The 14,746-nt window shown below is 39.8% G+C and overlaps 1 protein-coding gene across 1 annotated transcript; it reads right to left on the bottom strand.

Annotated features, from left to right (window-relative positions):
• Positions 1 to 224: 224 nt before the first annotated feature.
• LOC110931626 lies at positions 225 to 761 on the bottom strand. The gene has a single exon (XM_022175011.1). It carries the CDS (start codon positions 759 to 761, stop codon positions 225 to 227), a length of 537 nt encoding a protein of 178 aa, XP_022030703.1.
• Positions 762 to 14,746: the final 13,985 nt, after the last annotated feature.

Genomic DNA, 14,746 nt, shown 5'->3' with positions numbered 1-14,746 from the left:
CGACGAATGGATTTTTTTTTTGGGTAAAGGGTTACCCCGGTGAATTTTATAAATCAACAATAAGAACAAAAGTGTGGCTGAAGTACCACACCCAAACTAGTGTTGGCATACCAACACTAGGCACAAGCATCCCAAAACACACGAACAGGCACGCAGGCCACAACTAAAAACCAAACATAACGCAGCCAAACTAAACAAAAAGACAACAAAAAAAAACAACTACTCTAGCCGGGTTCGAGCTCCAAGTTGTTGTCAGGAATCTTCCATTTATCCACCAAGCTCCGATTCTCAAATTGCCGTTTGAACTTAAGAGACAGAAGCCGCACTCGGACCGTAGTAAGAATTTCATGAGATACTACCATAGCCGTCCGACGGTTCCTTGAAAACAGCCGGCTGTTACGTTCTTGCCAAATGAAGTAAGTTGCAGCCGCAACGACCAACCTACTAATCACATTATCAGGTTTCTGAAGGGACGAATTATGATTCATCCAAGCCATGATATCACTCCAATCGCCATTGACATCCCCCATATTAGTGAAGCTCCTAACTTTGTTCCAAACCTGCATAGCAAAAGAGCATTCAAAGAATAGATGGTCCCTCGAATCCCTGTTGTAGTAGCATAAAGGACAACACATGAGATTCAAATTTGTTTCACTTCCCGCTTCCCAAACCGAGAGCGGATCCTGCGTCTTCAATTTATTCTGGATAACGAGCCATATATGAAACGCATGCCTAGGAATGCATTGTTTATACCAAACCATATTCCCCCATTGCACTTTACTAGCATGATACCGAATATTATTCCAAACCTCCCAAGAGGAAAATGGACGATTATTGCCTTCCAAGTCTTTCAAAACCAATCGATCACGAGAATTGCTACATAAAGTAGGCGCTACTATATTAATTAGGACAGGAAACAGGTTATGCCAGGCAGTCGGCCAGTTCCACTGACCATCATGAGACACCAGCTCAGCTAACGAAGACTGCAAACTGAAACCTGCATTTGCAATACGCCTAGGAGAAATGAACGCTCGAAGAGGACCGATGTTGCACCAAGTATCACTCCAAGCATTTGTTTCAGCACCATTCCCAATAGATTTCCATAGATTTCCAATAGATGAGGTAACAAAAGCTATTTTGGATTTCTTTAATAATGGGAAGCTGCTTCAACAAATTAATCACACCATTATAGCGTTGGTGCCTAAAGTTTCTACTCCAAATTCGGTTACTGACTATCGGCCGATCTCCAGTTGCAATGTGCTCTATAAGTGTATCAGCAAAATAATCACTGAAAGAATAAAAGGTAGCTTGGATTTTTTGGTGAATATTAGTCAGTCTGCTTTTGTTCCGGGTAGAAAGATTTCAGATAATATCCTTCTTACTCAGGAACTTATGCATAATTATCACTTGAGTGTCGGGCCTCCTAGATGTGCTTTTAAGATCGATATTCAAAAGGCATATGATACAGTCAGCTGGACTTTTTTGGAGGATATATTGTGTGGGTTCGGGTTCCCTCCCAAAATGGTTAGTTGGATCATGACATGTGTTAGCAATGTTTCATACTCCCTGAGCATTAATGGTAATTTGCACGGGTATTTCAAGGGCAAAAGGGGCCTGAGACAGGGGGACCCAATTTCTCCTTATTTGTTTACCTTGGTTATGGAGGGTCTCTCGCTTTTATTACACAATGCAGCGGCCTCTAGTGATGCATTTAGATACCACATCAATTGTAAAAAACAGAAGATCATAAATGTTACTTTTGCGGATGATTTGTTCATCTTTGTGAATGCGGATGTTGTGTCGACTAAGATTATCAAAGATGCCCTTAATCGGTTCTCTAGGGTGTCGGGCCTTATCCCCAATATGATGAAAAGCACGGCCTTTTTTGGTAATGTTCCTCAAAATATTAAAAGAGATATCCTGAGAATTATGCCTTTCCAAGAGGGTGCGCTTCCGGTCCGGTACTTAGGAGTTCCTCTAATTTCATCTAAGCTCTCGTATAAGGATTGTAAAGTGCTGGTTGAGAAAATGGAAAAGAAGATTGATAACTGGACGACCAAATCCCTCTCCTTTGCAGGTAGATTACAGCTGGTTAATTCGGTCCTTTCGTCGATGCATATCTATTGGGCTACGGTATTCTTATTACCAGCTAAAATAGTTACAGATCTGGAAAAGCGTATGAGAGATTTTCTATGGTCTGGCAACTACCACAAGACCGTGAAGCCTAAGGTTGCATGGAAGGTGGTTTGTCTTCCGAAGGATGAGGGTGGGTTGGGCATCCGGAGCTTAGCGGCTGTTAATAAAGCCCTTTTATCCTCTCATGTTTGGAGGAGGACGAATGGATTTTTATCAAGCCAAACACTAAAACATAATATTTTAATGCTTACATAAATTTTTGGAAGTCCGAAAGTATTCAGAACGTAAAATATGCGCGAAAATGCAAACTTATGCACTTTTTGACGCTTTTAGTCCCTGAATGAGCATAAAGTTTATTTTAGCACACCGAACACCTCAAAGCCTAGTGGGACGTTTTGTAGTTTTGGTCTTATTTTTGGTTCTTTCGTTTACTTTCATGGGGCATGTCCCATGATTGAACTAGTGTAGGCCCTCTACACTACTTGGTTTTTATTGGTTGTGAATATATAGAATCACCGGGGTAACCCTTTACCCAAAAAAAAACACCTCAAAGCCTATTTCTAAGCTATGTAAAGGATATTTAGGGTGTGTTTAACTTATGATCGAGTTCCGGAAGGTCTGTTACAGTACAAATTGACATACTTTCGCAGTTTGTCGAATTTAGTCCCTGTAAGCGAATAAACTTGATTTCGGCATACCAAACCATCCAAAACTTATTTCTAAGTTATGTAAGGTTTATTTAAGATATGTTAAGCCTATGTCACTATTCCGGAGTGTTTGTTGCATTAAACTGGTTATATTTACGAATCAGATCGCGTATAACCTTCCAGGAAGCGATTTAAAGCCCGAAATCGAACAAGAAATAATATGTGCAAAAGATACACATATTTACACATAATCCCAAGTATGAAATACAATATTTCATTGGTTTGGTATTTTTTTGATGGTCGTGGTGACACAGGTGTCACAGTCTCCCCTACTTTAGGAAATTTCGTCCCGAAATTTATTCGTAGGAGTCTGTCCATGACTTTGTGTCAAATTACCACCAGGGATATGCAAGGGATAATCCTATCATTTCCTTAACGGAAATTCTTCAGAAACGAAAATGAATGAACGGAGTCATTTTCAACAGACGCTTCCTCAGAAACAGGAATGAAAGGATAATCAAACGGATATTCATTTCCTTCAACGGATATTCTTCAGAAACGAGAATGAACAAACGGAGTCATTTCCAACGGTTGCTTCTTTAGAAACGGAAATGAAGGGATAATCAAACGGATATTCTTCAGAAGCGAAAATGAATGGATGATCCATTTTCCTCAACGGATTCTTCATCAGAACGGAAATGAAGGATTAAACGAACGGATATTCATTTCCATCAAAGGATATTCTTCAGAAGCGAAAATGAATGGATAATCCATTTTCCTCAACGGATTCTTCATCAGAACGGAAATGAAGGATTAAACAAACGGATATTCATTTCCATCAACGGATATTCTTCAGAAGCGAAAATGAATGGATGATCCATTTTCCTCAACGGATTCTTCATCAGAACGGAAATGAAGGATTAAACAAACGGATATTCATTTCCATCAACGGATATTCTTCAGAAGTGAAAATGAACGGAATGAGTCATTTTCCTCAACGAATTCTTCATCAAAACGGAAATGAAGGATTAAACAAACGGATATTCATTTCCATCAACGAATATTCTTTAGAAGTGAAAAATGAGTAGCTAGTTCATTTTTCTTCAACGGTTGCTTCATCAGAATTGGAAATGAACAGGGTTCACTCTAGACGTATGACAAAACTCCCTGTGGTTTCTGTGCACTAAATTCCATAATTATGTACGCGTCCATAATTACGTAATTCCTTGCACAGTCCGCACAGTACATATCATAATGTGTAGAATAAAATCAAACCTGTGATGAGTGTGACTAAACCACCATAGGGTCCTTTTAAGTAGATCGATAAATGATCTCTTTAATTAGACCACCTATAGAGTCCTTTCAGCTATATCATCACATGATATTCCTAACCAGATTTTTGGATCAAATATGTTTAACTAGACCACTCAAGGGGTCTAATTATGGAATAGTACTGTATAATCCACGGGTCTTAACTATTACGTAGAAGCCCATTAAGGATTTAATGTAGTACCTTTGGATATCCTACTATGAATCCCTTATACGAATGATATGGACGATTCTACGAGGATTTGGATAATAAAAACTTGGATTACACCAAAAGCATAAAAGGGAACACATAAGCACATAATCACATAGTTGCTTAACTCAGTTATTAATTTGTTATCTTTGGACGTGGATACTTAAAGTACACCAGGAATCCAATCCATGGATTTCATTTGGCACTTTAATCATTTTCAAGAATCTATCTATGAAGATAGAAAAATCTTAATAGGAATTCGGCTTTGTCCTTATTGAATTGTAATGTACGTATTGAATCATACAGAGAATTTAATTAAGGACTCCGATGAATGTTACTCACCCACAAGGATCTAATTATGAGGATAGAAAGATCCTATATGGATTTTGGAGTTTGTGTAACGAGAGGTGTTCCGACACCCTGCACTAGGCATGCTTACGTCGATACACAAGGTAGAAAGTTCATGAGGTTGAGGCGCTAGATATGCCAAGGCGACATATGAAGCAGAAATTGAAGGTTAAGCAGCAGCAAGATTGTAACAGCTTTGCTTTGGATTGCAAAGCGGCACATGTTAACCAAATGTCCCCATCGTCCACTGTGGGTACACTTAAAACAGGGTATTTGATTCGGATGATGACGGTGGCATTGATTGCACCAAGGAGCAGTTCCCTTATACAGCTTCATCCCTGAGGCGAGTCATGGTGGTAGCTAAATCAACGGTCCGCTTGAGTACGACGCCTATTCGCTGGGTAATTGCAGCACCAGGTTTAGACATTTGAGTATTGTTGCGATGAAGAGGCATCTTGAAGACAATGGAAGGCATAGGAGGAAACAAGAAAAAGATAGTCAAAAGAGAATGACAACGCATGAAGATTGTGACCATTTGTTTGTTACCAAAGGCAAACAAATGAGATAGTGACTAATCAAAGTAAGCGGGTCAATATAATGTATCGCGAAGACATGCTCGCCTATAAGTGGACACTCACCCCAAGAGTTCCCAGGTAAGAGTGACTGGTCCGATACTGCGGATTTGTACGAACACTCTAGCCTTAGACAGAAAACTCATGGTACAGGCACCCACTGTTCCAGTTTGCACGTGTTCACATTATTTAGACCCAAACTTTGACGAAATTTTGGAAACTTAAAGGGTTCGAAACCTTATAACAAAGGGTTCAAAACCTAGTAATCAATCATCCTAGAACAGATGATTTGTTTTCAAAGCAGATCAAATTTATGTTCTTGTTGTGGTTGTCACCTAAAGATAAGTGACGGTATTGTTTTATGACTAAACGCAAGTAAACTCGCGTTAGGGTCCTAGGAAGGTTATAGTCTAGGTCAAAGCATTACTAATTACCTAATTCTCTATAACCATTGGCTCTGATACCAACTTTTCTGTCACACCCCGACCACGTAAAACAACAAAACGTGGCGGAAACGTCGAGGAGTGTTGTAACAGAATCATTGTTTCACAACCATGGATTAAACAAATTTCGTTTTATTGAATTAAATGAGTTAAAATGTCTTAACAATAAAGAAACATAACAAAAATTAACTAGTCTTGCATCTTTTAATGTCACTAAGGTCTCGTCCAATCCTATGTGAGCATGCATCAATATCATCATCAAATATCATCAACTATTGTACCTGAAACACATGTGAAAATACGTCAGCATAAAAATGCCGGCGAGTACATAGGTTTTATGAAAAATAGGATCCATGACTTAGGTTTAAGAAAATGTTTAACCAAAAACTTGTCATGAATCCAGTTTAAGTGTTTGCTTTTATAAAACGTTTGAAAATCGATGATAGATATGTATAGTTAAAAGAATGATGTATGGTTAAAAGAATCGATGATAGATATGTATATTTATGGACATGTTTAAGCATCCTAAACTCGGACATACAACCTATCACAAAAGTATCGGCGATATCGGCGATTTGGAGAAACCATAGACGATTCCTGCTAACCTCGGATTTCGATTGATCTTGACTAGTATCTAAGGAATTAATCGTTCTTTAGGTCTACTCATTTGAAATCAAACTAGGGTTTAGTGTTCTTGGGATCCGTTTTATTGAAGTTAGCGGCTGTCTTCTTTAATTTTGACTAGGGTTCCGTCCAAGTGGGGCTGACAAAGGCAATTTGTGGTTTACGGCTACATCAATACTTTTTGTCTGATTCTTTGATTCCTAGTTCGAGGTTACATATTACGGCTGCTAGGGTTATCTTTCTGACAAAGACAGGTTGTGTTTTACGGCTACATAAATGTTCTTGTCTGATTCTTGGTTCCTTTGATCGAGGTTGTCTTTCACGGCTGCTAAGGTTTTTCTTTTGTCAACCATCATTTGTCTTTCCAGCCGTCATACTTATTATAATTTAATCAGATTGCTTACATCTGATTAGTGGTTGATATTGTACGAATTTCTTGTTTCGGTAGTTGATTGTGATCGAAATTTGGGTGACGGCTGCTAGGGTTTGATCGATAATCCTAGTTTTGCCAACTTTGGGATGGATGATGTTAGTGGTTCTGGTGGAAAACAACAGGATCTTCATGCGACAACGAGGGCAACGTTTGAAGAAATTGCAGCAAGGTTTAATATCATAGACGATCTCTCGGCTCAAACTGAATCTCGTAATGTTAACATAATTGATGAATTGGTTAAGAATTCAGTTCCAATTGAAGCTGAAAACCTGCGGTCAGCAACTAGGGTTTCTGATTGGGAAGGGATTAAGCAAGCTACCAAGAGATATGCGCAAAGATTGGAATTCAATGCGGCTGCTTTGGCAGGTCAGGGGAATTTGCAACCTTCAGTGACAACGGAACCGGTATCTTTTGCAAATGCAGTAAAAAACTTGAAGGAGAAGGTGCCGGTGAATTTTAGGGAGATGGAGTCTTCTGAGGTTGTTGATGGAGCTGATGTTGTTATTCCGTTGGCTTCGGTTAAGCAAGTCACGGACAGGTATGCAAACACTCTCTATGGGTATTTCTTGGGTAAACGGCTAGCGTTTCCGGTGGTGGATTACTTCGCTAAGAACAATTGGGTTAAGTACGGTCTGGATAGATTGATGATGAATGCGAATGGTTTCTTCTTCTTTAAGTTTAAAACTAAGGAAGGGATGGATAAAATGTTAGAGGATGGGCCATGGATGATAAGAAATGTTCCGATTATCTTGAAGATGTGGTCGGCCTCTATCAAACTAGAAAAAGAGGATCTTAAAGCTATTCCGGTGTGGGTAAAGATGCACGATGTGCCGCTCACAGCTTATACCGAGGATGGTCTTAGTTTGATTGCATCAAAGATAGGGGTGCCTAAGTTGTTGGATACGTATACTGCTACGATGTGTGCTGATTCTTGGGGAAGAAGTAGTTACGCTAGAGCTCTTATTGAAGTGCAGGCGGGGGCTGAATTAAAAAGAAGTGTCACTGTTGCCATTCCATCTTTAGATGGTAATGGTTATTCTAAGGTGGAAGTCAAAATTGAATATGATTGGGAGCCTTTAAGGTGTTCGGGTTGCTGCGTTTTTGGTCATGATGATAGTTCGTGCCCAAAGAACCCTCAGGTTGTTCCAATTGGGGATTATGGGAAAAAGGTGATGATTTTCAGGTTGTGGGTGCTAAAAAGAAGAAAGCTACTACTCAAGGGCTTCATATAAAAAATCAAAAACCTAAGGTAGTCTATCGTCCGGTTGTCAAACCTAAACCGAATGCGGCTGTGAAAATTTCGAATCAGGTTTCAACGTCGAACCCCTTTGATAGTCTTAAAGATGACGATGGTAATGGTAACATGGGGGGTCGAGTGGCTGGTAATCAGGGAGGTACCACCGTGGGTCGGGTTGAGAAGAAACCTTCGAGGGACGAGCAGGAATCGGATGAGGAGGAGGTCGAAGAAGTCTACAACGAAACTAGTGCATTTATGACATCGGGTACTCATCCTTTTTCTTCAAAAGCAGGGGCAAGCACCTCTTCTTCCAAGTTCTCGAATGGATAGACTGTCTGCTTTTCGTCTGAAGGGGCTGCGGTTCTGTGGCCATTTTATTTTTGATGATGGTGGTTGACATTATATGTTTGAGTTTTGCATTGTTTGTCTACTAGATGTCGAGTCATGATGTATAGTAGACTAGGTCTTTGGGGTTTTATAGGTCTTTGGATTTGTTTTGTTTTACATATATGGGGCATGTCCTGTATATGAACTAGTGTGGAACACATCCTCACTACTTGTACTTTATTGCGGTTGCATTTTAATAGAATCACCGGGGTAACCCTTTACCCAAAAAAAAACTGTTTTGTAAAACAATGTCTTGTGAAAAATATGTTATTTGTGTAAAAATGTATAAATCCAAATGAATGATTCAAATAACGCTACGCCATGTAATATAATACAAGCACTTATATATAGGAAGTACCAGCGGCGTATCCACCATGCTTGTATCACATTACACACGTCTCGTTACTCAAATCACTTACCCACATAAACCATCAATGTAAATTGCCCATGTCTAAACCATTGTCAAATGTCAATCAAGTAATGTGTAAACAAAATGTCATGTATGGCAAGTGAAATATGTAATCACCAAACCATAGGTAAGAATGCACAAACAATGTACTAAGTATGCGACGGATGGTTATACATAGCATGATACAAAGCATAAAATGTCTTGTAAAACGATGTACTAAATATGCACACAATGGGCATACATAGCATGTGATGTAAAATGTACTAAGTATGATGAACATACATAGCATGAAATGTCATGTAAAACGATGTACTAAGTATGCTAAGTAAACTTCAAAGCTAACTTATAAGGATTGCAGTATTCTTGTGGAGAATCTTGATAAGCGGATTACGCACTGGAGGAATAAACTATTGTCGTTTGCTGGTAGATTACAGTTGGTTACTTCTGTTCTATCGTCCATGCATGTGTATTGGTCTTCCGTTTTCGTTCTCCCGAGTCGCATAATTAAAGAGTTGGAGGCTAGAATGCGCAACTTCCTATGGTCTCAAGATGGTGCTTTTCATAGGGGTAAGGCCAAAGTCTCTTGGAAATCTGTTTGCACTCCGAAGTTTGAAGGGGGGCTGGGTATTCGGCGTATTGGGGATATGAATGTTGCTCTTATGACTGCTCATGTTGGTAGTATTCTGTCAAGACGGAACTCGCTATGGGTTGACTGGGTGCATGATTACAGGTTGAAAGGTAAAAATTTATGGGTTTGTAAAATTCCTTCGAATTGTTCTTCTTCTTGGAGGAAACTTTTACAAATGCGGCCATCGATTAGATCGTTTATGTGGATGAACATTGGCAGTGGGGCGGATACTTCAGCTTGGTATGATAATTGGTGTAGTATAGGGCCGTTAGGTAACTTTCTAACGCCTCGTACTATTACCAACGCGGGCTTTTCTTTGGATGATAAAGTGGCTGATGTTCGAGCTAATGGAGACTGGTCTTGGCCGAATGCTTGGAGGGATCTATTTCCAGTCCTAAATCAGGTTGATAATGTCAATATCGATTCGAACAAGGTGGACAAGTTATTATGGCGAGATGGTGATGACCTTAACGAGATTACTACATCCGGGGTATGGCAGTCGATTCGGTACAGAACGCCAGAAGTCGAATGGAGTAATGTTGTTTGGTTTGCGCAGTGTATTCCGCGGCATGCTTTCCTGATGTGGCTGATTATGAGAGGTAAACTGTTGACTCAGGATAAGATTCTGCAATGGGATCTTCACAGACGGAAGAATATGAACATGATGTGCTGCCTATTATGTTATCAGAACAATGATTCTCACAGCCACTTGTTTTTTGAATGCAACTTCTCGGCTCAAGTGTGGTGTTCGGTCAGGAAAAAGGTTGGCATGGATTCTGTTAATCCTAAGTGGCCGGATATTCTAGAGTGGTTAATGCCCCGTGCTCGGTCGAAATCTGTAACCAATTATACGGCTCGTCTTCTGGTTGCGGCTAGTGCATATATTATTTGGCAGGAGAGAAATGCTCGGATATTCATGAATCAGCTTAGGCCCCCGGAAGTGATAAGTGAAACTATTCTTAACACGGTTCGATATAAGCTTATGGGAGCAAAGCTGCGGAACACTGCTAATGTGCAAAGGGTGCTTGCGGAATGGAAGATTGGAGGCAATTCTGTTAGTGATGATGGCGGCTAGAGAGTTTTACGTTGTCATGTTTCGGTTTTTGTCCTAGTTTGGTTGTCTAGGTGGCTTTATTTTTGTGTGTTTTGGTCTGGTTTTGGTGTACTTTCATGAGGCATGTCTCATGTTAGAACTAGTGTAGGCTCTCTACACTACTTGTTTTTTATGGTTGTGAATATATAGAATCACCGGGGTAACCCTTTACCCAAAAAAAAAAGTATGCTAAGTAAACATACATAGTAAAAACACAATGAAATCATGTACTAATAGTGTACTAATGAACATAGCAGGTGTATGATATAAAAGCATGAAATCATGAAAGTAACAAGTAGGCACATGTGTTTCACCCCAAAATGTTTGAAAAACAGTAAAAGAGGGGTCTATGTACTCACTTGAGGGTGCTTAGAAGTCTTAGGATAACCAGCAAGCAAAGCTAGAAGATCACGGAATCAAACGGCACCTATATAGGTATCTACTTTAATAAACGGACCTATCGGAGGATCGGGTAGTACAAGGGTTCGTAAACCAAATAAGTATGGGAACTTATGTAATATGATTTAACAAAGCCTACGTACTAAAACGAAACCTATCCTAAGTGCTTTTGACCCATTACGACCCGTTTAGGTAGCTTACGCCACTTTAACGCGTCGTTTGCGTAAAACGCGTTTGGAATGCCTAACTAGTCCTATGACAAGCAAGATATGCCTTAACATGTTTAATATTATTGTTAAATCAGTTTAGATGTCAAAAATTTCGTTACATAGACTTAAAATGAATTTATGCGTAAAAAGGGCATTTTGGTAATTTACCTAAGGCATATAAACTACCTATCATATAACTAACTAAACGTCGTGACCATAAGGTATAACCTCGGAAGGTTATTCCCTATACAACTATGGTCACCTAATGTGTTTGGTCGGATCCTAAAGATCGACCAATGGGTCGGGTTCGTAAGCATAAGCGATTGATTAGATCTCTTACCTTTACGACCAAACAAGCACAAATCTAAAAGCGACGAGCTAAACATGCTAGAACATGTTTAGTAAAGTTAGAAAACAGGTTTGGTATTAAAACAAACGGTTTTAATAACCTAGAGTAGTTTGGTTACAAAATACGCGAGAAAACGCATTTTGGCCGAAACTACGACTCGTCACTGAGCCTAGATAACGTGGTAATCAGTAGGTATAGTTACTAGGGACTATAACCATCGTGATTACGCTCACGTTATGAAGTTCAAACGAACTTCGCATTGACCATAAACTGGTCAAAGCAGAAAGTCAAACGCAGTTTGACTTTAACGATAGAAACGAATGAAAAGAACGAAAGAATACTTACAAAAGGTCCCCGCAAGCTTTGATTTCCCAAGTATTCTCAGGTATGAAGTGGCTAGCACATCAACTTAGAGAAATCTCAGAAAATCAAGTGTGGGTTTTGCAAGTGAAGGGTGGGGGGTATTTATAGGATTTCTAGAACCGTTAGGATCGTTTCTTGAAGCCCGTGCTTTGATCCAAGCCCTACACATCATACCCACTGATTTGAATACCATGGGAGCCTTCAAACCAGCCCATAGAATGGCCAAAACCATGTGCAAAACAATGGGGAACAGCTGGGTTATTAAAAATGAAGTCTGCTGTGCTGGAGAAGGCTTACGGACCGTAAGCACCTCCATACGGTCCGTAAGGACCTTGTGTGCTGGCAGCAAGTTTCAGCAGATGGCAGAACAGGCCCCTGCACCTCCAAACTTGGTTTTTGATGCATTTTGGCACGTTTAAGCACCGTTAACCCCATTTTAAAGCTCTAAAATGAAGTTAAAGTATAGGGAACTTGAAATGTGCTCAAAAATATGCCGGAGGTCGGTTCGTTTGGCCGTACAATTGCGTTGTTCGGTTAATTACGACGGAAGTCGTAACGGACGCAAAAACGATCCAAATTTAGCGACGAATGGATTTTTATCCAGCCAAACACTAAAACATAATATTTTAATGCTTACATAAATTTTTGGAAGTCCGGAAGTATTCAGAACGTAAAATATGCGCGAAAATGCAAACTTATGCAACTTTTGACGCTTTTAGTCCCTGACTGAGCATAAAGTTTATTTTAGCACACCGAACACCTCAAAGCCTATTTCTAAGCTATGTAAAGGATATTTAGGGTGTGTTTAACTTATGATCGAGTTCCGGAAGGTCTGTTACAGTACAAATTGACATACTTTCGCAGTTTGTCGAATTTAGTCCCTGTAAGCGAATAAACTTGATTTCGGCATACCAAACCATCCAAAACTTATTTCTAAGTTATGTAAGGGTTATTTAAGATATGTTAAGCCTATGTTACTATTCCGGAGTGTTTGTTGCATTAAACTGGTTATATTTACGAATCAGATCGCGTATAACCTTCCAGGAAGCGATTTAAAGCCCGAAATCGAACAAGAAATAATATGTGCAAAAGATACACATATTTACACAAAATCCCAAGTATGAAATACAATATTTCAAAAAACCCTAATTCTCTCTCTAGCTAATGGCGACATCTGCTCTTGGCCGAAACCCTTGATCTCCAGCGCGTTTTGTCAAGATCAGATCAGCGTTTAGAGGTTCTTACATCTAGTACGTAATTACATCTGCTACGCAATCTGTTTTTGCGAATTGTTGGATTTTCGTCTAGGGTTTTTATACTTCAATAACCGCCGCCTTCAACTCCAGTTTCCGAGCATATTGGATTGTATTGTTGGTAAATCGGCTCTGATTTATTGGTATTTCTCTCTGATGTGTAAGATTCATGGGTTAGGGTTTCAGCTAGTTTGGGGTTTTTGATTCTGTCTTCGTTCGTTGGGTGTCTGGCCGTTTTTGCTCGTGTGCTGCTTACTGTTGCTTTTTCGTTAGGGTTAAGGAGAGTTGTTATTACCGAATGGATGCTAAATCTGATGGCAATCCTCAAGGATGTCATGGCAAGCCTACTGTTTCGTTTCAAGATTTTGCAAAGCGGGTAATAGATGTGGATGGGAATCCCCTAAAGCCGAGATGTGGAATTCCATTGTATGAGACTAAAAGTTCAAATATTGAAGAGAATTCCAAGAATTCGGCTCCTATCCGACTAGGAAATTTGGATGCGAATTTCTGGGATTCTCCGGGTATGGGATACACGCCTTATTCAAGTTTGGAGAAACTGAAGTCGTTGGCTGATCAGGGTGGGGAAAAATCGTCCGGGCGGCCAACCTGGAGGGTTTCTGATAGGGAAGTCACAAGCTCAGTTGCTGCATCGGCTGGTCAAGGGAACGTAAAAAGCTCAACAGTTCCGGTATCATTTGCCAATGTAGTTAACAACACCCAGGAGAAGGTGAAGGTGAATTTTAGGGAGATGGAGTCTACCGAGACTGTGGATGGAGCTGATGTTGTAATTCCATTGTCTTCGGTTAAACAAGTCACGGATAGGTATGCAAATACACTCTATGGGTATTTTTTGGGTAAAAGGTTAGTGTTTCCGGTGGTTGATTATTTTGCTAAGAACAACTGGGTTAAGTATGGTCTGGCGAGATTGATGATGAATGCGAATTGTGACAACTCGAGTTTCTGATTTTCACTTTCGCACTTGATGCGTGTTGACTTTGACTGTTTAGTTGTTTGTATTGTGAATTGGAAGTTGTACGTGTTGTGTTTTAATGAAACGATTGTCATTTGGCCTATATGTGATTACTTGCTGTGGTAGAAAATAATGTTAGGATTATTATTAAAACACTTAGTCTAGATCGGAACATGTCATACAGTTCGAAGGATTCGAAGGACCACGAAGGATGACCTTCGATTCGAAGACCTCGAAACATATCCTTCGAGCACGAAACATATCCTTCGAGCACGAAACATATCCTTCGATATGTTTCGGCCCAGTCTTTCCAATGGGCTTGGCCCATTACTGTGATACGTATATATGGGAGTGCATGTAAACTGATGGTTATTCTCTAAGAAAAACCCTAGTTCCTTTGTGTGTGTGCGACGGCAAAGCAGACTTAGTCCCTGTTCGAAGGATTTTATTTCCGCAACCCCGATTTCCGGTTAGTGTGTGATGTTGTTTACGATGCTTTGATTTCATGATTAATAAATTGTCTTGCAATAGATTGTTAGTGTGTTAATCGGATCTGTTTTGATGATGTTCGATGTTAATGTTTTGTGGATCGGCTATGATAACCGGATATGTATGTTAGTATTGCAATATGTTGGTATGTTGTTATGAATCGGATATGGTAGGCTTAGCAAATGTAATTGGATTGAATTGTCATGGTTGTTAAGATGTTTATGTTAATCAGGTTTAT

Source organism: Helianthus annuus, chromosome 3, assembly GCF_002127325.2.
Source record: "Helianthus annuus cultivar XRQ/B chromosome 3, HanXRQr2.0-SUNRISE, whole genome shotgun sequence".
NCBI classification, from domain to species: domain Eukaryota; kingdom Viridiplantae; phylum Streptophyta; class Magnoliopsida; order Asterales; family Asteraceae; genus Helianthus; species Helianthus annuus.
The sequence above is the reverse complement of the archived record's forward strand: the minus strand, read 5'-3'. Positions and strand labels throughout refer to the sequence as shown.